The sequence below is a fragment of the Metarhizium robertsii genome (assembly GCF_000187425.2).
Source record: "Metarhizium robertsii ARSEF 23 chromosome Unknown MAA_Scf_12, whole genome shotgun sequence".
Taxonomy (NCBI): Eukaryota; Fungi; Ascomycota; class Sordariomycetes; order Hypocreales; family Clavicipitaceae; genus Metarhizium; species Metarhizium robertsii.
In genome coordinates, this window is record NW_011942152.1 from 477531 (window position 1) to 502233 (window position 24703).

The 24703-nt window shown below is 51.8% G+C and overlaps 7 protein-coding genes across 7 annotated transcripts; 3 read left to right on the top strand and 4 right to left on the bottom strand.

The window, feature by feature from the left end:
• Positions 1-61: 61 nt before the first annotated feature.
• Positions 62-901, top strand: MAA_00209 (Modifier of rudimentary, Modr; the record flags this gene model as incomplete). The annotated part of the gene is made up of 2 exons (XM_007818207.2): positions 62-315; positions 391-901. The coding sequence occupies 2 exons, from the start codon at positions 62-64 to the stop codon at positions 899-901; spliced, it is 765 nt and encodes a 254-aa protein (XP_007816398.2).
• Positions 902-1612: 711 nt separating this feature from the next.
• Positions 1613-2845, bottom strand: MAA_00210 (uncharacterized protein; the record flags this gene model as incomplete). The annotated part of the gene is made up of 2 exons (XM_007818208.1): positions 1613-1866; positions 1936-2845. 2 exons carry the CDS (start codon positions 2843-2845, stop codon positions 1613-1615), a joined length of 1164 nt encoding a protein of 387 aa, XP_007816399.1.
• Positions 2846-9667: 6822 nt separating this feature from the next.
• On the top strand, positions 9668-11425 carry MAA_00211 (Cyclin-like F-box; the record flags this gene model as incomplete). Its single annotated transcript, XM_007818209.1, has 1 exon — positions 9668-11425. The coding sequence occupies one exon, from the start codon at positions 9668-9670 to the stop codon at positions 11423-11425; it is 1758 nt and encodes a 585-aa protein (XP_007816400.1).
• Positions 11426-12320: 895 nt separating this feature from the next.
• Positions 12321-14587, bottom strand: MAA_00212 (DNA binding domain with preference for A/T rich regions-like protein; the record flags this gene model as incomplete). Its single annotated transcript, XM_007818210.1, has 2 exons — positions 12321-14482; positions 14572-14587. The coding sequence occupies 2 exons, from the start codon at positions 14585-14587 to the stop codon at positions 12321-12323; spliced, it is 2178 nt and encodes a 725-aa protein (XP_007816401.1).
• Positions 14588-15516: 929 nt separating this feature from the next.
• Positions 15517-17002, top strand: MAA_00213 (vacuolar H+-ATPase V1 sector, subunit C; the record flags this gene model as incomplete). Its single annotated transcript, XM_007818211.2, has 4 exons — positions 15517-15811; positions 15995-16148; positions 16224-16716; positions 16796-17002. 4 exons carry the CDS (start codon positions 15517-15519, stop codon positions 17000-17002), a joined length of 1149 nt encoding a protein of 382 aa, XP_007816402.2.
• A 272-nt stretch (positions 17003-17274) lies between these two features.
• On the bottom strand, positions 17275-20387 carry MAA_00215 (thioesterase; the record flags this gene model as incomplete). Its single annotated transcript, XM_007818213.2, has 4 exons — positions 17275-17637; positions 17719-18045; positions 19358-20067; positions 20141-20387. The coding sequence occupies 4 exons, from the start codon at positions 20385-20387 to the stop codon at positions 17275-17277; spliced, it is 1647 nt and encodes a 548-aa protein (XP_007816404.2).
• A 536-nt stretch (positions 20388-20923) lies between these two features.
• Positions 20924-24079, bottom strand: MAA_00216 (CCAAT-box-binding transcription factor; the record flags this gene model as incomplete). The annotated part of the gene is made up of 4 exons (XM_007818214.2): positions 20924-21688; positions 21745-22222; positions 22294-23462; positions 23519-24079. The coding sequence occupies 4 exons, from the start codon at positions 24077-24079 to the stop codon at positions 20924-20926; spliced, it is 2973 nt and encodes a 990-aa protein (XP_007816405.2).
• Between the last annotated feature and the right edge of the window lie 624 nt (positions 24080-24703).

Below are 24703 nucleotides of genomic sequence, written 5' to 3' on the forward strand. Positions count from 1 at the left end.
CACATCCCGACTCACATCACAGCGGGGGAAAAAAGGGAGGAAAACGGCATCATAACACACAATGTCCAGCTTCACACCAGAGCTGCACAGCTCGACGCCCCCCGCGCCGCCCCCCAAAGGCGGCAGCCACGACGTCAGCAGCATCAGCACTCCCACCACAAGCTCGTCACCACCTCCCGCGCCCTTCCTACCTCGACCGCTCCCAAACGACGGCCAAATTGTCTCTGCGGCCTCAACGCCTCCCCCACTGACAGTCTCCGAGCCGATCCCCGACCCGGGCGACGGCTGGCTCCCCGAAATACTAAGAGACAAGTCGTACGTGTTGCCCCCTCCCCCCCAGACCGCAAAACCGCTACTGCCTCCATGCTAAAAGGAGGAATCCCCCCTCAGAACGCAAGACCTGGCAGATATCCTCGCCAACCCCGTGCTGCTCAACGCCCTAGCCCACGCGCCCACCTCGTCGCACGACAGCACCAAGACGTCGCACGCGAACCTCTCGGCGGCGCTGGACCAAAACACCCAGCTGGCGAAGCAGCTGCGCAGCGCCGAGGCGCGGCTCGCGCACCAGCGCTCCACGACGCAGGCGCAGCTGCTGGCGACGCACGCCCTCGAGCGGCAGTGGCGCCAGAAGCAGTCCGACATGGACCACGCGCTGGCCCCGTTTTCCCCGGCCTCGCTGTACCAGCAGCTGGCGCAGGGGGTGCAGGAGCAGGCGCTCGTGTGCCAGGCCATGGAGGAGAGCTTCCTCGAGGGCGGCGGCGCGGGCGTCGACGGCGTGCCCGCGTCGGAGAGGGAGCTGACGGAGTGGATCCGGCGGTACAGGGAGGCAAAGGTGCTGTGTTATTTGAGGCAGGAGAGGAAGGAGAGGTGGGATGAGGGGAGGGTGGGCGGATGGCGGTGATTGCCACGGCGACGACGATTAATGCTTACGATTTGATGACTTATTGTTTTTCCTTTTCTTCTTCTTTAGACATGCTGGGTGGACGTGGAGGCTGCGACGCGTGTATATTTTTGGATCATCGGGGGCTCTCTGAAAATGTAAGCTCAAGGGGCAACTTGTACAAATTGTTGATGTTTACATCTGCGGCTGAGAATGAACGGAAACCCATGGCGCTATTTTGTGCAAAGGGCATGGTTGGCATTGACACTGTTCTCCTTGGGCGTGGTGGGATACATATGCTACATGACCTTTATAATTTCACACAAAGATCTGTATCGGGATTCGTCTTGTCACTGCTCCTCACGTTCTATACATATATTTAGATGTGCGTCATGTTTGCGGTGCTTCTCTTGCCAGTCGAGGCTATTGTAAAACCATTAAAGAGTGAGGGTAACTATCTGGCAATGCTAATATTAAGGGCTTCTCTATGTGTTATACGCGCTACTCGGTCCCTCCTCCAAAACAAAATCTGGGTCAATCCAGAGGAAAGTCTTAGATAGGCACGACAAGGGTATCCGACATGCCAGCCAACTGCTCTTTCTCCTCCTTCTTTTTTTCTTCTTTTTTTTGTTATTGCTTGCGATCAATGGGTATCATGTGCAAGTTCAAGTGACAAAAGTAAACCACATCATAAAAGCCACCGAAAGTTGTGCGAAATTCGAGGTTTTACAATCATGAAAGAGCACTGAATGGGCTCCTTTTCATTTCGGGGCTCCGCGGACTAAGCGGAAGGGCGAACAGATCGTCGTCGTCGTCACGAGAGCTCAGATCAATTGCTGGCGTGTCCCCCTGTATGGCCGCGTTTAATGACATGGCTTGTGTGAGGCCGTTGCCACGAGAAATGGCGGAGAATGAAGATACAGCAATATCACCGCCCGATGGCGATAATGTTTGTGACGGAACGTCGGCACCGGTAAACGTGTTTGCTGTGGCCACATGTCAACAACTAATCGCGTTTCCCAAGTATTGATATGGGGACGTGGAATTACACTCACCTGTGGCACTGGGCATTAGATCTTCAGGCGAAGTAGCCAGCCGAAGCCCTTTAAGCTTATCTCCCAGCCGGCCGGGGACAGACGACCTAGGAGACATAGGTGCGGGTGAGGATGGAGGAGGAAGAAAATTGTCAATGATCCATTGCTTCTCAGTCAGAGCCATTTCTAAGCCAACACTTTCCGCGTTAGCTCGCATCTCAGCATCCATCTCGCACTGGAGCTCCGACAAGCGCTTCTTTGCCCATAGTGTATGCAAGACGCCGCGAGTGCCAGACTCAACATTGAATCCAGGAGGGAAAATGGCAGGGAGAGGTTTGACCAGGATGCTCGGTTGACCTGGGGGCGTGATCGTGACGTTTGTGGGAATAGATGCTTCTGGTGGCAGGAGGAAGTACACACGGCGGCGAGTCCCCACTTCATCTTGGTCGGTGTCTCTGGCCGGAAGAAACGTCGACTTTCCTGGCCAGGAAACTTCCCAGACAGTGGCATCTGCAGCCGAAACTGAATCACGGTTCTTGATAGCCTGGGCACCGGGTATGGGAGCGGCATCTGTGTTTGGAGCAGGCTTAGGGGCCAAGGGTGTGGAGGGTGCATGTGTGACGGCGAGAGTGCCGCCGGTAGTGGGGTTAGCATCAGCAGCAACAGTAGTATCGGTTTCAGTATTATGATCAGCACCAGTGGACGAGTGCGCGGAGGGCGATGAGGAGGCGGCGGCGGCGGCACCGGGATGCCACTCAACCATGAGGATCTTGGTGCCCAAGTCGCTAAATTCAAAGCGTGCCAGATGAGCCGTGGCGATAGAGGATTCAGGCGGCGCGTCGACCGTGGTCGCATATGTCGAGGCCGACGCACAGGCCGACGCAGAGGCAGACTCCATGGCTGACCGAGGAGGCTCCGGTGATGGCTCCATCGTGGATGTAGGGCATACGGCGTGGTGATGTTCAGCTGGCTCCCGGCGATGGAGTCGGGACTAGTTCCTGGATCAGGGGCGAGATGGCGGCGTTGATGACATGGACATGACGTGAGCGGATATGTCGGGGCCGGAATCAGACGCAGACGCAGAGCAGAATCCGACGCAGACGCAGAGGCAGAGGACAGAAACAGAGGTGAAGCTCGCGGGCCGACTGAGCTAGCCGAGAGCTTGGAGCTTGAAGCTTGCTTGGATCGTGTGGGGGATTAGACGTTTGAGAATACACGGCACGCGGATCTTCTCCGTCCAGCCAAAACGAACCTGGCAACCTGGAAAGCAGCCTTGAACCGTTGTGGCAAGACGAGCAGCTGAGCCGTTGACATGGACGAGGGTGGCGGAATGAGACGGTCAGTCAAGTGCTTGCAGCTTGCTACTCGTTGGAGTCGTTACTGCCTGCTGTCGACTGCTGCGGGGAAACATCATGGTGACTGACAGTCGGCTGGTTTGGTTTTTTTTTTTTTTTTTTAAATAGCTCCTCATCGCACCTGGTACGTACTCATTACATACGTCCAGTCCGGTATGGTACAGGGCCGCGCACTAAGATAGACTATTGCTGGCCAAGAATAGAAATTGAGGGGTCGGTAGCAACATGTCATTGAAGGGTGCCAAGGGAGACCAGCAAATCGAAGACTCGACGACGATGACAGGCTCAACGGGGGGCAACGAGTCAAGTGCCAGCATGCCTACGGTTGACGTGATTGGAGCGTCGTGTGTCCATGTTGGAGTAAGTGAGAGTTGAAGCTGGAGAGTGAGGACTGCTTGTTATCCCGCGTGTGTGCGTTATTTCACAGCATACACCTACCCGCGAAACAAGTGAACAACAAGAAGGCGATGAGGAACGATGATGGAAATAATATCAGAGGCAAGTGCTGTTGTTTGCTACCCTGGACCCTCTGGGACGGGCATTATGCGGGGAAAATGTGCACCGGATGTCAGGTGCCTAAGGTATACGATGTTTGGTAAGTACTATATATTGTACTCCAACGGCGCATTGTATGGTTCTATGGTATTTGTCGTGCATATCGTAGTTGTGCATCCTATTTAACCCGAGCTGCGTGTTCTTTCACATCCATCACTCGAGCACTGGCCGACGTACCTGCATTGCTTGGAATAGTGTCAAGGACATGCAATTTAAATGCCAGCGCGCACGAGCCTCCCGAAAGCCACAATCGAACCAGGCACTACCTACCTAGGTACTTGACTATCATCCCTCATCCAAACAGTAGAGCACATGCAGCAATCCGCGCAGCAAGTTTTCACCCGTGGCGATCCTGTAAACCCAAGCCCACCAGGCCACCGGGCCAGTTCTGCGGGTTCAAGGAAATCGCTCTTTCCCGTTCAATGTTCTTCTCAGTTATTCATTTTCGAGTATTTGAGTCTGAAACACCAGCCAGGACATACCTCCGGGCAGCCCAACACGTGCATGTGGTCTGCATGACAAGCCCGCCTTGCAATTGCCCAGGCACGCAAGAGGACTGACTACATATGTAGACATATACCCCCATTGGCCGGACCACCACACGCTCCGAGAAGGGCACTGAGCGCCTACCCTGTCATACTACAGTAAAAATGCAGCTCTCCCTTCAGTATCATATCAAATATCAACCATTGCACCTGGCCAAATCCGGTCAACTGACGCCAGTGCCATGTTCCAAGGCCCCCAGCTTTTGGATGGTGCCGAGTTCGCAACCGGACCGACTTGCCGGTGGAGAGGTATCAGAAAGTCGGGCAGGCACATGGGGGGTACAGACCAAGGTATCTATCTACTTACCTGGTACCTCCCGATCATACTAAATGCGCCGCGTATACTATCTAACCAAGTACTGCCAAAGTATCTGCATGTGCTGCAGTATGTATTGTGCCGACCACGGGGCATAACGGCAAAGAAAACGCGACTTGACCCCCTATCGTTCACGTTGGTACCCAAGTATCCATCAGGCCCCATTGCGTCGCAATAACGGCCGAGTCGACTCTTCATGGCCCAAGATGGGAGTACCAACCTTATCTCGGAATGAATTCGAGACCCCACCCGTCCATGGGCGCTGGGTCCCGATAACGAGAGCCGCCGAATAGTACATATTGACCGAGTGCTTTGAACGAAAGAATGGGGCCTTTTCTACTGGGCATCACAGAACCGCCGAGCATGACACCGGCCGGCCCGGCTTCTGCCAAGCACCCAAATCGTCCGTGGACATCTGTTTTACGTCCGCACGTACTCCGTATGTATGTACAATGTAGTAATGTACCGGCCAGATGATACAGAAGCGTCGTCACGGGCAAGGATGCATGCTGTGTCAGGTAATGCACTTAATACATGTGGCTATCAGACTCCCAACTTGCCGTTCCCTCGCCTCCCACCCATTCACACCGGTTGAACACCATTTGACCTTATGTTTCCTTTTTCAGATACCATTCGGCGGTACGACCTCCTGTCTGGACTTGCGCCGATGTCTGGCCGTTGTCGACTCGACTTCTCCATTCCTGCCCCAGGGAACATTGCCACTGGGCGGCACTTTTGATTCATTCATTTACTTGGCTATTCTAGTCATTTTTACACTGTCGGATCATCCGTCCTCGGCAGAGTGCCGGCCAACCTTGTCAACACTACCAATCACTGCTGGTAGTAGTCCTGTTGTAACAGGCTAGTTCGCTTCAGCTGAGCCTCATTCCATGATTTAAAGGCTTGTATGCCCGGATGAATTTACCGAGAAAGTCTACTCAGTTGCTCTACACGTCTATCTGGCAAGTTATGTACATAGGGTTTCAGACATGGGAGTGGAAAAGTCATCCACGGATCGAGTACTTGATTGCAAACGACATGATCAAGTTGCACATTTGTCTTTTTGGTTCGAATAACTGGATTTATGACGCCTAATAATAGAACCTGCGAGTGGGTGTAATTGCTTCCCCCTTTTAATACGTTCCCCCCCCCGAATTTGCGAGGGAGAGCGTGCCTGCGCACCAGCGAACATTATCCGTGGAGCTGGCTGATAAGGTTGCATCTGCAACGCACGCGATCCCATGTTCTGCCGTTACATGCGTGCTTCATGCCAAGGAGATTCTGGACCATGGCCATGTTAAAGCACCAGATATGCACGGCGTGGAATCGAAAAAACTACTGGAGCGGGTGTACATTGCCGGGCCGTTGCTTGTCGTCGTGCGAACTATCAACAGTGACCTGGCATACAAGCCGAAGCACGCAGTCCTCAAGGGAAGACATCAAACTATGACGAGGGTGACAATCAAATATCAACCGTGTTTGATCTAACTTTCGCATCTTTTGAGGTGAGGATTCCCTTCCACAACTAAGTTATAAAAGGCAATCATGTTGTTCTAGTAAAGGCGTGATCATGTGATTGGATGACGATAGGCAGCGATATCAACGGTAGCGGAGGCAAGGAGTGAGCTCGGGAACATTATAGCACTGTGGTGACATTGCTTCCCAGCGCAAGTATTGGTATTATTGCAGTCCGAATCACTCGGAATCCTCAGTGCCCTTGTAATACTACGTGCATCTGTGTTGTTGTTTAGGATCGGGTCGACCCATAACATATTTAGTGCACGCAAAGAGAAGACCGGCGTCACCAGTGTGGAGAGGTACGACCCGTCGGGTCCGCAAGAGCCACCAGCAAGATGCTCCATTAATGTCGCGGTCGAGTCCGTGGCACTGAATCGGCCCTAGATTGGTAGACACGGGAAGTAATAATGCGTTGTATCAACAGAGGGGCCAGTCGACAGAATTGTATCTATGTCGTGACCGAGATATGAAGTACCAAGAATAAATCGTATCATTACGCCATTGAACAAGTAATTATCGCCAATGCTAGCCGGCGGCACTCTGGAACTATCTAGCTGCTACCTCGCAGTTAGCAACAATGCCTCTGGTGTTTGGTACTGTCCTGACGGACCGCGTCTCGCTTGAGGGGCTACGTCTGGGCTGATACTAGTACCTGCAAAAGTTGGCCTGCTGGAGGAGACACCAAGCTGGCTGGATCGACATCAACGAGACACGGAACTTTGAGTTCGGGTGTCGGTCTCAAAAACCACCGGAGAAGGGCCGGGGTGTGGCCTTAGGCACCCCTTGTGACCTCGTTCTGAGGTAGGCCGTCGCCGTATCAAGAATTCAGGGACGAAATCGTTGCGTTCGCAGGAGAATGAGCCCTTATTTCGGGTATATTGCATCCTGCGTCATGAGCAGTATTTTACTGTTCATGAGAGCAAGATGGCATGCGGTTGGAGTGATATGGGGTGGGCAGGAGGACGGAGTAAGCACATGCAGCGCCTGGCAGCATTGAGGCACATGGCAGAGCTCGGATGTGGCCAGTTGGTCCATGTCAAGCCAATGACATCGACGGTGGACGGCACCCGGCGCTCCACCGGCCCCTGCAGCAAGTGCCTGCCTGGTTCAAATGTTGGCAGCATTCAAGGCAAATCAAACAAAGTCAGACAACCACAAACGAAACGACCAAACATCGAACGCAACGCAATGGCTGGACTGCGCATAATAAGACACGCACGTCGGCTTTGCCAGCTGCAAATTTAGTCGCCGCCAGCAGGCCCAAACCCATAAACACACCCGCCAATGGTCACCGGCCATGCAATGGTAGGCTCGGCGTAGGATAATGAGTGCTACATCGCCGTCTCAACGAATGCGTCGTCGCCGGCATTGAATCAATGAATACCTTTCAAGCCTTTCGTAGTAGTATCCGATGTCACACCATTCAAACCTTCATTTTGACGATGCGCCTCGGCAGTTGGGTTCTCCCCCAGACAACAGGAAATGAGCTTGTAGCACGGCTCACAAGGACGATCCCGTCGTCCTCGCCCCATGATGCCAACAAGTTGGTCGCTGTTGTGCGGAATAGAGAAGACGAATCCTGTAAATGCTCCCAATTTTTTAAAATTTTTTTTTTTTTATAAAATTCGTACTTGGCTGTCGGAATTCCACCGACCCAAAACAGTGCCAATATCGTAGATGAACTACTGGTGGGCGATGCCGACCCGACACGAGGTATGCAAGCACGTAGGAATAACTAGGTCGCCTTGGTGAGTCGCGGACTTGCGAGCCGGTAGGCTGCGCGATCATCAGAGTCGAAGAATTGAGCGACATATCAAATGGACATGAAGGGTGTTTACGTCTGTCATTGCTGACGGTTGTCGCCGGTCCTGTTCGGCTAAATTCCATGGTGAGGTTGTGTCCAACCAGACAAGACCCAAACGAGATCCGTCATGAGTGGGCCTCAAGACGGTGTAGGAGTAGAACTTTACGGCACGGACAAAGCCAGCGAGGGCCTGGACAGTACGGAGCATTGTATAAATATGGCAATGTTCTGAGGCTGTATAGCGGAATTCAGTGTGGATGAATCAGTTTTGTCTGGCTCTGGGGTCGGCCCAAGATGACCGGAGACACCGTGGAGGAAGTCTGGCGGGAGAAGGGCGTGTGGAGCGAGAGTCGGGGGGCTTTCTGTCTTTTTTTCCCCTTCTCCTGGACCCAACAGTCCAGCACCGGCACTCAGTCGTTATCTCGGGTGCTGGCTAAAAGTTCGCGCGCTGGTGATATGCTGGTTCGGTTTCGGTCTCTGATGGTCGACCACGGCTTCGATTGCAAAGTTGGTCGAGCACTCGGTCGTCCGTACTCGGTGCCGTCAATCCGCACAGGCGCTAGCACCTGAGAGCTGCCAGCTGGGATGTACACACATATTGACATTTTGGGTGACTCCGCAAATGAGGCCGAAGCCCACCCAGAGCACAGTTGACCCGTCGTGGTGTACTGTCCTGACCTGGGCTCCCCACGTAGATTAGACACGCAGCTGCTGATTGGCACAGTGTGATCGAAACGTCGTCGGTACCTTCTCGCTCCCACTCCACTATTAGGCCGGCCAAACGGCCGTTTCGACGAACCAGCGGCGGCGGCTGGGGTGCCAGCCCACGCTGGCCATCCATTCTCCATGCGCCGTTCTCTATTCCCTGCCCTTCTTGCCTTCCCAACTTGCCGTGCTCAAGTCCTCGAGTACTCAATTGTTCTGCCCACCCTCCAGTAATAGCTCCACCACCCCCAGGGCTGTAGTCCGTACTCCGTAGTATGTCCACGCTGCAACGCCCCGTGTCGTCCCCATCTCCCGTCTCCCATCTCCCGCTTCCCGTCTCGTCGTCAGCGTCAGCCTCCTCGTCCGTGTCCTGGTTCTTGACTGCGGTTCCGCTCCCTTCTGTGTCCTCACCTGTTCCTCATCCCGCCATTACGACCTCCATTGCCTTATCTTCTCCTACGACCGAAACGTCCCGCCGTTCCCCCTGCCGACGACCTACTTTGTATTATAGCCTCGAGCACGCTTCCTCTCTCACTCTCCTTATCAACACATGGCCAATTCAGACTCGGGTCTAGGTAGGACTTGAGCGAATACGATCACCCCGATAACCAGCCGCCATCTGCTCCTGCTGGAATTGAAGCCGTTAAAACTGCCTCGAGTCTCATCCGCGACCTCGTCGTAACCTCACTCTTCTTTTCCATCCCAAGCTCTCCGTTGTCTCGTTCTATCCCGTTTCGTTGCGTCATCTTTGCCGACGACGTTGGGTGCTTCTCCTACAAACACCTGTTGATCGTGCTTGATCGACTTCAGTCAGCCATGTCAGGATTGCCTAGTGCTTGCCTCACCCAACAATAGAGACGCGCTTTACCTACTCGAGCCGGCCGGCCTGGCCGCTCGTTTCCGCAAACTCTTCTCGTCACTCGCTCTGAATCGAAATACTGAAGGACTGTTCACCATGCCTGAGCAACCCCCTCGCGCGGTCGCCATGGACCCGCCTCACATCACCGAGTTCGCCTCGGAGCGGTACTTCGAAAAGCTGAGCCAGCTCAACGCTAGCCAACAAAATCATGGTCACCACCACCATGATTATCATCATCAACAGCAGCAGCAACAACAACAGCAACAACCACAACAACAAAAGCAACTGCCTGATGCATCCGAAACATTGTCAACGCCGTCCGCGGCTGCCTCATCGACGTTCATCCTCCCCCTCCGAGACACGAAAACTGTCGAACTTGAGCCCTCAAAACAAGCTGAGCAGAAGAAGGATAGGAGTCGGTTCTTTGGTATTCGCCAAAAAGTATCATTATTGCATTCAAAACCTCATGGGGTCGACATCGAGACGCATCTTCCGATTAGAGCCTCTACCGAGTCAACCCGAAAAAGGTTTGAATTTGCACCATCTTGTTGTGTTTTCGACAATCTAACAAGCTATATTAGTTCTCCTTTCGACCAATTATTCTTAGCTCTCCCAAACGAACTACAGGTTGAAATTCTGTCATCATTGCCTCTTACGGACATTCTCAGCCTCCGACTTGCCTCCAAAACGTGGCATAGTCTTATCACCGCAAACGAAGCTCCCATTGTTCGATACCACCTCGATACCCATATACCCGCTTACGCCCTTCGCTTATATCCGATTACCGATCAGTCCGAGGTCAACTTTCATTACTTGTGCAGCCTGTGGCACCGATTGCATGTTGCAGCCAAGCTTGCCCATCTAATGTGCGAGTGGATCACAAAAGAGATCTTTTTACGCCAATCTGAAGCTCAACAATTGGCGTTTACCCCGCAACGTGAGCGCATGCGTCGTCGACTAATCCCTCTTCTCTTTACCGTCTTCCATTTCTTTGAGACCTACCGCAAATTGCACCTCCAGCATATCGTCGAACACGATGACCATGGGCTACGGAAAGAACCCTATACTCTGAATCCCATCGAGTCCGAGATTATGAACATGTATGATGATCAAACTTTGTTGCGAGTGCACGAGGTCTTTCCTCTGATTATATCATCCTTCTGCCGGCGGCTGCGACCTCCTACCTATGTTGGCCGTGTTGAGAGATCTCTCAGAGGGTATTTGCGAGACCGCCCATCTGACGAAATTCATTCTGCAATCTTGTGCATTGGAGGCTTGCGACAAGTTGAAAGACTATGGGAGATCAAGGGCTACAACAACCGTCGTGCCGCTGTTGATGTTTGGTACAACTCCTTAACCAGGGACTGCAAGGAGCTTGTGTCGGAGCCACCCCCTGTCAAGTCACGATTAGGCCTGAAAGGATTTGGTCGCAAGAAGTCCACAAGCGGAGATCGGCCTGCACACAGGTCATCATTTAGCGAGACATTTGGCAAGACGAGAAGTCATACGGGCTCAATCGATGCCAACTTTATGGACAGTGTAATTGACTATAACTGGGTTTTTCACACAAGTTTGGCAGCTGACGCCCCCATGTCTGCACTCAGCCATGACGATGTGCAAAAATTGCTGGATGACACCCCTGTATTACAACAAATATGGCTGACCACGGCTGAAGCTTTGATTCTTGATCGACGCATCGTATCAAGGACACAAGACATTAAGCGAAATCAGCAGGTCATGTTGGACCTTATTCGCGAAGATGGACTCGACGAAGAAGACGAGTGGTGGTACGGGCGAAATAACCCCGACTCCATTAGGCCGTCAGCAAGTGTAGGAGACGATGATGCGGAGTAAACTGGAAAAAACATCTGCCGTTGGCTATCTAGCGATGATGTTATTTGTTCACGTGCGTGGATTCATTGCGCATTTAAAAGAACCATGGGCATTTACAGGCGTTAATCTTTTCCTGGATTTACGTAGCAACTTACTCTCATCCTCTGCGACATGCGTATATTTGGCAGAGAGTGAACATGATGGGTTGCTACATGGTACATTGGGGAGAGCTAAGAAAGGATACAAGGAGGTGGGACTTATCGCGTTGGGTGTATTTTTTTTTCTCGTCTCAGACCCCATTATGCATGGCTGTTATAGAAAACCAAGCCAGGCACATAGTTGGGACGCAACATTTGAGTCGTGCCATAACTTTGTCGAAACGTCTCTTTTGTCTTTTTTTGCGGGGACCTAAGAGAAGCAAGCCAAGAGCGTTGGCGAGAATATAAAATTCATCGCTAAATTATTCCTTTTTTAAAAAATCCTGGCGCCGTTGCAATGCTGTAGAAATGTCGCAGTAGAGATGCAGCTTCAATCATACGTAACTTCAGGCATTGCAAGTTGTCATAATGCTATCTAAGATGGTATCAAGCTGCTCTTGAAGTCCTCTTTTCATACAGGCCATAAAATAATATAAGAACGTCTCATTCAGTCATTGTCAGAAAGAACAAACAACCTTGAAATTAATTTTCCCCGCCGGTTGGATATGAACCGAAACAACGCCGAATCCTTCAAATACTAGCCCTGATCAAAATACGAATATGCTTGCCATCTTGACGCCTCGAAGGAAGTGACCCAAAAACATTAGAGACAAAAACAAGTTCGTCAATAAGCTCTTCTAGAGCAAGGAGGAAGACGAATACGCAAGCAAGTATGCTGGCGCCGTCGGTTCTTTGGGCCGACTTGCAGTCCTTATTTCCTACATGAAGCCTTGAGTGTTAAAAGTAGAATAGGCGCCCAGGGCGGTATTAGCGGATGATTGAGTTCCGGGTGGTCGATTGTGGTTGCTGAAATAGCCTTGCTTTCTCCCTCCAGCTTGTGGCCCGGCTGGTTGTTGTTTAGCCTGATCTTGAGATAAGCGAACATCGGCATTGTTAGCTATGGTCGGACCAAAGCTGCGACCCGAGGGGCTAATCGGTGTCATGTGATGAGAGGTTTGCTGCAAGCCGTGTTGGTTATAGTGGTAGTTCTGTGCCGCCGCATTTATACGCTGAGACGCAAATGGATGGTTGGTTTGCTGTCTTGGTATGGCATGACTTAGGTTTGGCGACTCTAGCTGTTGCTGTTGTGGAGAGGTCGTTATGTAGAACTGTCCAAGCCGTGATGTCTGGGTAGCATGTGGCCCCAGTCCCATTCCTTCAACTCCAGAGCCATTGCCTTGGGTCTGAGAGTCGAAATTGCCTGACAGGAATCCAGGCTGCGATCCGGAACCAATGTTTGGAACGCTTCCGTTTGAAACGCGTTGACGCTTCGTCCCCTGGGGCGCCTGAGACGAAGGAGCAACTTGATTGTTGCTTCCTAGAACATCCAACTGACTTTGCTGTGTGACATGTCTCTTTCTTGGCGAGCTGTTGCTTGTGCTGACGTCGATGGGTTGTTGGATTGACATGTTCGGCTGATTGGGACTCGACTCTGCATGATGTCGGCCTAGGTTGTCTCCTGCAAACTGTGATTGCGCCGAATAGTCATTGTTAGATATGATATTCTCGGAATTTGCAGTGCCAGATGGAGGGGTAGGAGTTGTTTGCGTCTGTGCAGGTGTTGGGTCGTGGGTACGCGGCGCCGTCTGATTCTCATCATTGATGTTGGTCTTTGGTCGGTTTTTGGAACCCTTTGGTCGACCCCTCTTTTTAGCCACCGGAGTGCTCTTGGGAGCATTCGATTGTGTATTAGGATCATCAGGGAGTACGGGCGTCGCGGCGTCGTCGCTTGTTACTGGAACATCCGCCTCCATATTGTCACCTTCAGCTACACTCTCATTTTCAGCCACAGCGGGTATGACAAGTGGCACGCTGTATTTGAGTGCCTTCGACATGTGCCTTTTGCCTTTATCTGCGCGGACCTTGGAGCTCTTACTCCCCTTGGGCCTGCCTCTTTTCCTCTTTCCTGGAACAATTGCGCCTTCTTTTGTCGGCGAGGAATCCGCTTGTACTGTAGGGGCAACGGACACCGTAGTAGCGGACTTTGAAGCCGGGGAAGACACGGACATCCAAGTAGAGGCAGTCGTCGCTGGATGGTTCCCTGGCGGAGATGTGTCGGGTACGCTGGGGTGAGGAGCTGTTGAGGCATCTACGTTTGGAAATATTTCGGCAAGCCAGCCAACGAAGTAATGACCAGAACCATTTGCGGCGTTACTCTGCGGGAAGGCACTATCATCTGCCGGAGGAGGAGCCCCAGGTATGCCTCCAAAATATGCGAGTCCTCTGCAAAGCTGGTCGACAACCATGACAGGGTTCAACGACCTCAGCAGAGTCAAAAGTCGAGCCTGCTCCGTCTTTGTCTCATGGGACGATAGTGACGTCGTTCTCTGGGCAAATCCATGGCCAGGTTGTGGCTTGCCTCTGGTCTTCTCCTTGCGTGCAGTATTCGGTACCAACTCCTGCTGTTGCGATTCTACAGCTGGGCCGTTCTGCTTTAATTGCCGTAGTGACTTGTAACCGGCTTGGTTGAACAACCTGGAAGCAGCTGCAGTGCCCTCACTCGTTCGTCTCGCTGCGGCAAGCCGTTCGGCGGAAGCAAGATTCGTTACTCCCATGTGCATGACGGCAAAGTTGCCATTTTTACCGTGGTCAACATTCTGCAGTTTGGCAGGGACACCGTTTTTGACGCGGCCATCATAGTACGCATAACTTCCAGAGGTATACGGAATGTCTGTTGGCAAAGCGTTAGTGTGTGTTGCAGCGTACTGGGCGGGAAGAAACATGTAATAAGCCTGACCATCGTTCAAGGGCTCTGCAGCCGTCGATGTATCCGAAGGCAGTATAATGGATGAGCCGCCATTCGCACCGACTACTATGTCAACAGGTTGAGCTTCGTAGCCTCGATGAGCCGATGTACCATCCGTGGATAGATTATTTGCAGCTGTGATTGGTGGGTTAGCTCCTGAAGCAGGAGGACAACAAGGTGTCGTCGAATTTTGAGATTGTCACTGTAGCGATGAGGAGACGCACCCGCGACCGGCGACATTGTTGCAACCTGGAAGAAACCGTCAAGTTGTCAATGGCCAGATGTCGCAACTACATGCCTTACACCTTGCCGACGGACAGAGCCGTTGGTCTGAAATTTCGGCGCGACGTTCTCGGGCTCACATGGTACAGAGACGGGGCGTCAAAGACGACAGCGGAGATTGCTTGGCAACAGAGACAAGGGAAGCGCAGTGCGAGAGTGTGCGAAGGATGAAGCCGTGGGCGGACAGTAGATGGGACATTGGTGGCTTGTTGTCGGTTGGATGCGCATTGAAGAGAAGACGAAAGGACGGCTCTAGGCGGCGTTGGGTGCATCGACTCGAAGCACGGACGACGGGAATATTGACTGTAATATACAGCGCACAAAGCACGGAGTACCAGACCATTGAGAGACTTCGAGGGGACCAGTTGCCATCACCAGGCACTACATTGAATGAGTCCAGACCAGTCCCAGGTCGCTCCAGGCGAGCCCCAGGGGCTTTGCCAGCCACATAACCTGTAGTGAGCGTGTCTGCTGGAGTACATATAAGCACATGTGTGATCCATTGGCGTCTGACTACAGGCCCTGCCGGCGGGGTATGCTACTCGACTCCATGACTGGAACTACTACTCCTTGGCAACTCAGCGGCTGCATGTGGTTACATGTACGGACCACTGCTTACGGCCCTTCTTTCCCCACTCTCCAGACCCAGCGAACGACATCACATAATACCAACCTTAGTGCCTAGGTAAGTACCTAGGAGCTTCGTCTCAACCACCGTGCAGTACCAGCGTCTCTCGCATCAAAAACTCCCCCACGAGACGGCCGCTCTTCAGAACCCTCCGAGCCCTCTGCGCCGAGCCGTGTATCATCCCCTCTGGGGCCCTCGATATTATATCTCTGCGTCCGTACCTCTCCTCCAGCGGTCGGTCGGTCAAAATACCGTCATTATGCCTTCACGCTATGCCGTTGTGTCCCTGCCCCTCGGCGTCTTCGACTCTAGCAGTAAAGCCGATGCCATCTCGTCTCTAAGCGCCTCCATTTCGCCAGACAATGGCTCTGTCAACTCCTTCAACATCCCCGATTTCAAGATTGGCACCCTTGACGCCCTAGTTCAGCAAGCCGATGATCTAGCCAAGCTCGAGACGACATGTCAATCCGTCGTCACCAAAGTCGGCGAGTCGCTCCGATCTGTCCTAGACAATGATGAAGAGCGCCTAGCTTCTTACAAAATGGTCAATGACAGTTAGTTAAGTCGATCCTACAGAGTTGCCGTGCGGTTGGACTATCTGCCATCAAAATTTCGTCAGAGGCTGACAGCACATGGTTTCAATAGAGCCGACGGAACAGTATCTCCGTAGCTTCACTTGGAATAAGATTCGATATCGAAGCGATAAGTCGTTGGGTGAACTGATAGACACCCTTCAGAAGGTATCATCATCTGTTATGTTGAGAAACAAGACAATTTGGCTGAATTGTCCTTCCCACAGGAACTGGTAACGGTGGACAATGACGTCAAAACCAAGTTTAGCCAGTACAACACTGTCAAATCGAACCTTGCTGCTTTGCAGCGGCGCCAGACGTGAGACATACCCATGAGCGTCACCTGCTCACAATCTTCAAAGCCGAGTATTCTGACTGAAGTTTGGATTTGCAGAGGAAATCTCGCAACCAAGTCATTGACTCCCATCGTTAACCCGAAGCTCCTCATTAAAGATTCCGAATACATTGAAACACATCTTATCGCCGTGCCAACCAACTCCAAGAAGGAATTCGTCAAAACCTATGAGACGCTATCTCCTATGGTCGTGCCCCGATCTTCTGTAGAAGTTGATCACGACGACGAGTTCACTCTTTTCGCAGTCGCCACTTTCAAGAAGTATAGCGCAGAATTTATTCACAAATGTCGAGAGCAAAAGTGGACTCCACGTCAATATACCTATGTAGAAGGTGGGCGAGAGGAGGAGCAGCGTGAGTTGGACCGGGTAACCAATGAGGAGCGCAAGGTTTGTGGTGAGGCTCTTCGCATCGGGCGAACAGGGTGGAGCGAAAGTGTCATGGTCTGGATTCACGTCTTAACATTGAGAGTCTTTGTTGAGGCCGTATTGCGATACGGTTTGCCGCTTGACTATGTGACTGCATTGGTGAAGGTATGGTATCCCCTCAGGGTTTCAAAGACCCAGACAACACATGGCCGCAGAGGTATTGAAGCTGACTGACCCTCCATAGACCACTCCCAAGCTGGCACCCAAGGTTAAGGCAGCGCTTGACTCTAAGTACTCATACCTGGGAGGCAATGCCTTTGGCCGCGACAAGCGCGGTAGGGTCACCAAAGATGACGCAGCCATGTCCTCGGAGATGGCGGCGGCAGGTCTTGGAACTGGTGAAGGACACGAGTATACAGCCTACGTTTATTATGAGTTGGAATTCCCGTGATAGGACACGCTTAGTTTTGCAACCCATTTTTTTTAGAGAGAGGTGATGACGGTGTAGCCACAAAGGAAGAGTGATTAACCCGCATAGATTCATTTTGGGCGCTTGTATTCTAGCTATCTTCATGATCTGTGAAGCACGCTTGGCCATGCCTGGCAAAAAGACATCATGACCAAATATAGGACAGTGGTCTATCTATCGCATTCATGCTTTACGTTTGTTCTTGTTCTTTTATTATCCATTTCCCCTTTCGCTTCATGCTGCAAAACGACCACCTAGTTTAACGTAAGGTATCCCTTTTCCAGAAGCCAGTTGACGATTTGGGCGACGCACTCCTCAAGCGAGTTTTCGTGCGTCTTGATAGTGATTTCAGGGTTGATGGGCTCCTCATAAGGGGCCGAGATGCCAGTGAACTCCTTGATCTCGCCAGCGCGAGCCTTCTTGTACAGACCCTTGGGGTCACGCTGCTCAGCGACCTCGAGAGGAACGTCGACGAATACCTCGACAAAAGGGATCGGCTCGTCTTTGACATCCTGCGAAGCGGCGTGTAGCTGGCGGGCGACATCACGGTCTGCTCGGTACGGGGAAATAAAGGACGTAATGGCAATAGTGGACGAGTCGGCAAAAAGCTTGGCGACCTATTCTCCTCTGGTCAGCACAAGCCCGCTCCATGGCCTGGTGGTTCTCGATAAAAGGCGCCCTCCCCCCGTGGGACTCACCTCTGAGATACGGCGGATGTTCTCATTGCGGTCCTTCTCGGAGAAGCCCAGGTCCTTGTTGAGGCCGAAGCGGACATTGTCCCCGTCCAGGCGGTAGGCGGCGCGGCCGAGGTGCAGGAGGTGCTGCTCGAGAGCGGTGGCAACGGTGGACTTGCCCGAGGCTGAGAGGCCGGTGAGCCAGATGGTGAGGCCGCGCTGGCCACGGAGCTCGTTGCGCTCTTTGCGCGAGAGGGACGGGTGCCACGTGATGTTGCTGGTGTCGTTAGCATACGCTTGATGCGTCAATGGTTGCGATTTTGCTTTTTTGTAAGAGGGGGGGGTTGTTTGCTGTTCGCATCGTCATGATGGTGACTCGGTGACAGTCTGGTTGGCGGGTTGGTTGTGATGGAGGGGTTTATCGCATTGCGCCTGCACATACGTAGCCATTTTGTATGGTGTCTGGGACAGACTGCTTGTGAAAAGGGGAGATTAAGGTAATTGAGACGGGAGAAGAGCTTAGAAGGATCAAACACGAAGCTGGATAGCAAGTAGACGTTTAAATCGGGTTGCAGCACGAGCATTTGAAATACATGCGGCCTGGGAGCCTGCCTAGTCTACTGAGTCCACTTATTCATCCTGCCGCTAACAGAATACTCAGTTTTTCTTGCTCTTGGTCTGGTAGTCCGTCCCTGAGGTGTTGCGCGTGGTTTTTTCTGGCCCCCCCCCCTTCTTCCCGCGCTCGTGGTGTCGCCATCGCCAGGTCCAAATGGATGGACGAGTAAGAATGCGCCGTGATGGCGACAGTCCGGGGCGGGATGGGTTGCGACAGTCCGAAGGGGACACGGAGGATCCACTTGGCTTGTGGTGCGGGTATCTGGAGATGCGTTTTTCTGGAGACGCGATGCATTGTACATACATACATGGCTTAATCGCTATCCACTCCGTTGAAGGGCATGGCTGTGTTTCGTTGCGAATTGTGGGAGCGATGACTACGCTGCCCGTGATCGGTGGTGGTGTTTTGGGACACGCATGTGGTGTTGGTTTATTTATGCTGCCTTCATACTGCTGCTAAAATGTCTATTTTTGCGCGGGCACTTCTGGAACTGTTTTTCCTAGGCAGGCGATGTCGCCATCTCTGTAATCTTGGGGGCTGATGACAATTCGTTCATCTCCGGCGCCGTTCGCTCGGCCTGAGACCTTCTTCTTGCCGGTCCCGAGCCATCACGCCATCAAAGATTGTTCGGGCACGAATGCCGACTGGATATTGCCGAAAAATTGTTATTTACCTGGCAGCTGGCGCCGCGAAAGAAGATGCTTGAAAAGAAGATGGCGTCGGTCTGTATATCCAAAAGGGGCATTATCTGGGCAAACATCTATTTCACCAGATTCTCAGCTCTATCAAGTCTATTACTTCTATATGTATCTACATTGCTAGAATGATGCGTCAAATGACACAACCACCGTCATACATAGCCATGCTGTATAAGTAAATCGTATGCTATTCCTGCACGCGCAAGGCAACTCTGTCTAATTAGCCAATCCATCCACATCTCTATCGTCTAGGCATGCGCTTAATTAATCTTCGGCATCATCTGTATCCGCGAATTAGGAACATCAACTTTTTAAACATGTCTGGCATGCCGAGCCGGGTTCCACTTACCGCTGCAAACTTGGGAGATACAAACAAGGCTGTTGCATCAGCATACACCGTAGGCTCCTCTCCCGGAGCGGCGACAGATTCAATATGTCCCTTGACCCAAGCCTTGCGGCCCTCCACCTTTGTGGTCTCTGCTCTCAGCACCAGATAGCTGCCCGCAGGAGTAGGCTTGCGATAGTTGATGTTGAGATTGGCAGTCACCCCGATGTTGTGAGGTAGAGCGGCAAAGCAGCACCGTGCAAGGCCCTCGTCGAGCATCGTGGCCAGGAACCCGCCGTGGACAATACCCGGGTGGCCGCACAGGTCTTCTCCGACGTAGACGACGGAGACAAGGGACTTGCCACCCTTGTCAACCCAAGCATACGCAGGGACAGGAACCTTGCCGGGCCCGGTTAATGCGCTACCGGTGAGGCTTCGTGCTCGATATTGACCGGGCATCTTTAGGTGTGGTCGCGACTCGACCATTTCTGGGCGCTGGCGCTGCTCAGCCACCAGGGGGAGGTTATTAATTGTGTCTTCGATTCGTCGCGCCTCGACATCGGCTTCTTCGGGGGTGAATCGCTTCAAGCTCTCTTCATCGGAATAAAAACCCAATCCCTGCGTCTTGAGGGTATGCCATGAGCCATACGCTCCAATGGCACTAAAAGCGAGCCCGAACATGACGTAGAAGAGGCCCTTTCGCAGTGCCAGTCCACCTCCGCCACTCGAATTGCCTGCGCATCGTGGCCATATCAGCCAAAGATTCATGCTTATATTCTTCACTATGCTGAGGGCTTCTTATCTTACCTGACGCGAAGGCAACATTTCCCTTGCCATTATCGGCAAAGCTAATGGCTTGAGCAGCTTGCTCAGTGTTGGCAGAATTCGATGCGGTAGCAGCTCCTTCACTGTTGGTTGCAGTAGCGCCAGAGTGCTGCCACCGCCGAGCCGATCTCCTTGACGCATGCAAAAGCGGCGACGATGCTGGGTTGTACAGTCTGGAAATCGTGCGTGTCTGTTGGGCCAGACGGCGAGCGACGGGTTGGCCGAACATTATGGACTTGCTGTAGGCCCCGCGCACACCTAAGGACCTTCGCAATCAAGATCAAAGGGTCAAGAAAGGACAACGGGACCCAAGATCACAGAGATGGAAATGGTACGTCCTGCGAATGATTATCGATGAGAATAAAGTTAGCTTTCGGCGTCCCCATTCAAGGCGGCGACTTCAACCTTGGTTATCCGAGGTTCGGCGGCTCCGCTTTTCCCATTCAGGAACCAGCAGCTTTTTTCCCAGCGACACGCCAGTGCCACCTCCGTCAATGGTTGAATCTTACAAATCTTCCCCTCGTCCGTCTATACGGCATTCCCTAGGCCTCTGATTCGCCGCCCCGAGCTAGTCAGCGAATGAAATGCCAAGCTGGTATAGTGATGAAGTTTAGATTGGTACCTGGTACCTGTCGTATCGTGAGTCGTGACAGAAGGCCGGATGCACAAAAGGGTCCGTCTATTCGAATAGGTTTTGGCAGCGCTTTCCAGTTGCTTTATACTACTTGAATGGACTGAATATTTACAATGTTCTATTCCAACCGCTTACAATCCGTCTTCCTCTGCAGCCAAAAGCTCGGCGTAGTCATCAACCGATGCAAACATCGGGAGGTCCTTAAGAGCCTTTCTTCTCGACTTTTTCTTGTTCTTCTCCTGAGATTCATCGTCTTCGTCGGCATCTTGCTCATCCTCAACTGCTACCAAGCCGTCGGAGTCAATTTCATTCTCGCCGTCAAAGGTTTCACGCATTTCATCATCTTCATCATCGTCAAGGTCGCTCTCCAGAGACAGGGCAGGAGATGAACCATCTTCAGAATCCATGTCCAAACCATCCATATCATCAAAGCCCTCTTCGTCGGCATCATCCTCAATATCAGGCTGCGTGGATACCAGAGCCTTCCAAATTTCATCCTCGTTCGTCTCTTCCTCCTCCTCTTCATTGGCTTTCTTAGTTGTAGGTTTAGGTTCTCTAGCAACGTGCTGGAAATACTCATGGAAGAAGACATCGTCAGCTGCAATGTCTTCAACCTTCTTCTTCCAGAATGCTGCAGAATTGACTGGCGCAGATGCGGTACCAGGCCCCCTGCTGCCCAGCCAAAAGTCGCCCAAATCCTTGGTTGCGCGGAGAGGCTGCATGATGGATACGCCACGAGCAGAATCAGTCGACTTGGGATTGCGGTACACGAACTTGTCCAAAAATCGGATCAATGTATGGCTCTCCATGTCTGGCTTTTGTACTTTTTTCGTTTTATCCAGCAGGGCCGCGGCAAAAACGCTGACAGAAGGATGGAAATGTGTTTGGAAGGGAATCTAGAGCAGGTCAGTATAACGGCTGACTGGCTGTCATTGTAATTTGTATAACATACCATCTCCCACAAGCAACTCCTCTGCGCATTGCTATGCTTTGGGTCGCGCTTGTGCCCATCATACCCGGGAAGTTCTGCCGATGCCTCGTCGTCGAAAATTGAAGCTTCGGGTTCTTCAACAAGTGTTGATAAATCAGGGAAAGTTTGTCTCAGGTGCGCAATGACATAGAGCAATCCGCATACAAAGGGAGGCTGATGAAGACTTGAAATCTGCAACATCCGTTTTGCAAAAGCCTTGACCCTTCGAACATCAACATCGCTCTTCAAGGCACGGAGAAGCAAGTTCAGATACAATGCTTGCTTGGATGAAGTGACTAGACGAGGATCCAGTAACGACTCGTACAAAGTTCGGTAGAATCGGTCTGTTGCCAAGTTACGAGCGGCGGATAAGTGCTGAATAAGCAACAATGCTTGAATACCAGTATTGAAATTGGCCGAGTGTGCAATCCTGAACAACGTATCTAAATGCTTTTCCATACTAGTCATCAAGTTAGCCTGTATGCATTATGAGAATATAGGGAATAATAGGTCTTGTAAGTATGTACGAACATATCATCGTTGGTACCAATAAATGGGGCCGCACGATTTACTCCTGTCAATAGTGCAGAAACTAACTTGTCTGCTGCTTCAGTTTCCGGCGCCAAGGGATTCACCGTTTTCGATTTTTGAGGCGGTTTGCCCTCTGGCTTATCATTGGATTTGTTGTTGTGTTTGCCCGTCTCTTTGCCGTGCCGCATGCCACCCTCGGTTCCATTTTGTAATGGCACTCCCAAGCTTCCTGATTTTAGCATTGTAACAAAAAGGTCAAAGTATATTCGCAAAAGAGTCTCTGCTACCGTCGGCTCTTTGTTGCTGAGAATTGTCTGGTTCAAAGTGTTGATGGCGCAATACCTCGATCGATGATCCTGGGAGGGATGAAGTAATATATCCTGTTCAATAGTTCGAATAATGATTGGTTTCATTCCAGGATGTGAGACCTGAAGCTGCAGAAGCAGATGGGATGCCCGGGATGATATCTTGCGGTCTCGATCACCAAGTTTGTTGACAAGGAGGGTGAGCAAATTTGACTCCTGTTCCGGTTTTTCTTTGAGGAGTCCATAAACAAAATCCACAGCTTTCATTCGGGAATACTCTATCTCGTCAGAGCACCAGGTTTCCAGCAACTGGATAATCTTGAAATATGTTTCCTTGAGCCAGTCTTCGTACAGCCATGAGATGAGATGCTCCTCAGTAATATTTCCCGGAAGAGGTTGGCTAGGTGTCCATGACTTGATGGAGTCCTTTTGAAGTGTCCCAAGCAACCCAGGCTGGCCATGAAAGGGGCGTAGCCTCCTGTCGGCGGGAAGAAGGGTCCCTGGCCCGAGTAAATCCACAAGTGCGCCGATCGCTCCGATGGCCTGGCCACGGCTTTTCTTCGAGGCGAGGTTCATGAGAGCATCAAAGGCACGGATGTTGTGGACTGGCGACTCTTGCACTGCTAACGTCAAGGCCGAGACCTTATCCGTCAGGGTACCTGAAGACATGATTGTAGACAAGAACTTATGAGACGACGAAGCAAACACGCTAGTCTTGTACTTGTTACAGTCGCTTTCCAGAAGCGTTTTGGCATGTGTTTGGAGAGCTTCAACCGTTCCAGCAAACGGGCCCAGCTGGTCGACAGTCGGCTTGGGCAGCTTCGCAAGTTTGTAGGCGTGCCAATCAGCTCTCGGCTCGAAGATCTAGTGTAATAGTTAACGTTGCTGAAAATGTCCCATTGATACAAACGTCTTCCTACCATGTCTCCTGGTTTTCTAATGCGTTTGACCGCCTCGGTTTCCATGTCATCGGCATCGTCGTCTTCCCCTTCGTGGCCAGAATCTTCTCCCTCCTCTTCATCTTCATCATCGTTGACTTCGTATGGTTGCTCATCGGCTGCGATCGTCACCTCGGGATCAATATCCGCAAATCCCAATTCTTTTGACAGTGCGAGAAGCTCGTCCTTCAAATCCTTATCAACAGCTCCCCCAGACTCTTTCCCGTAAGTCTCGTCGTCAGAGTCGACGCCATTGATGAGCTCTAGATCCTTCTCATCGCCGCCCAAGGCTCTTATTTCTGCCAACAAAGCTGCTTGGTCATCCAGAATCTGGTTCTTCGACGGCCTACTGTCCTCGAAATTTCGCCGCCTCTTCTGTTGCTCTTTACCTCCGGCATTGGTGGGGGGGTGCTTGCGCTTGTTGGTGTTGGAGTTGAGGTTTTGACCGATTCTAGATGTAAGCTGCTCAAGAGCGCTCTCATCGAAGCTCTGCCTATCTTTCTGACCGCGAGGGCCCTTGCCCTTCTTTTGTGGTTTAGGCATTGAGCGGGCGTTCGTTCTGTCAATCTTGTTGTTGGGTCCAGAGGGAGAATGAGGACTGCCATTCCGAACTTTTTTTGATGGGCATATCTTATCAAAACGCCCCACTTAAAACATTTGTGGGCGTTATGGAACAAGGCAGACAGGTCGCTTTTGAGGCCATGCGGCTAGCCAGCCAGCTAGCTACAATATGGATGAGGGAAAAGAAAATCATAAGTAGTACTGCTATATTTTCAAATACGAAAAAGTAAATCTGCTGTATGGAAGTTTGGTTCATGAGGAATATGCTGGCTGTGTTGGCTGTGTTCGCACAGGGCCGTCGAGAGCTGAGTTAGACCAGCCGCGAGCAACTACCCACCTTAAAACCCCAACTCATCCTATCCTCAACCGCAGTGTCGCGGCTGGTGAGTCTGGTCTCTGATAAATCTTCCGTCGCCGCAGTCAGTCTGAAATGCCGCTATTGGCAATGGAATATCTCGGCACGAAATATTACCATGCTATCTTATAAATCAGAAAGGCTGGGACGATTAATTGTAGCCTCGTCCACATTTGTGTCCCGGCCGAGCACAAGCGTGTATCGCGGCACGCCCAAGGGTTGCCGTGCAAGGTCGACTCTTTCGAAGATAT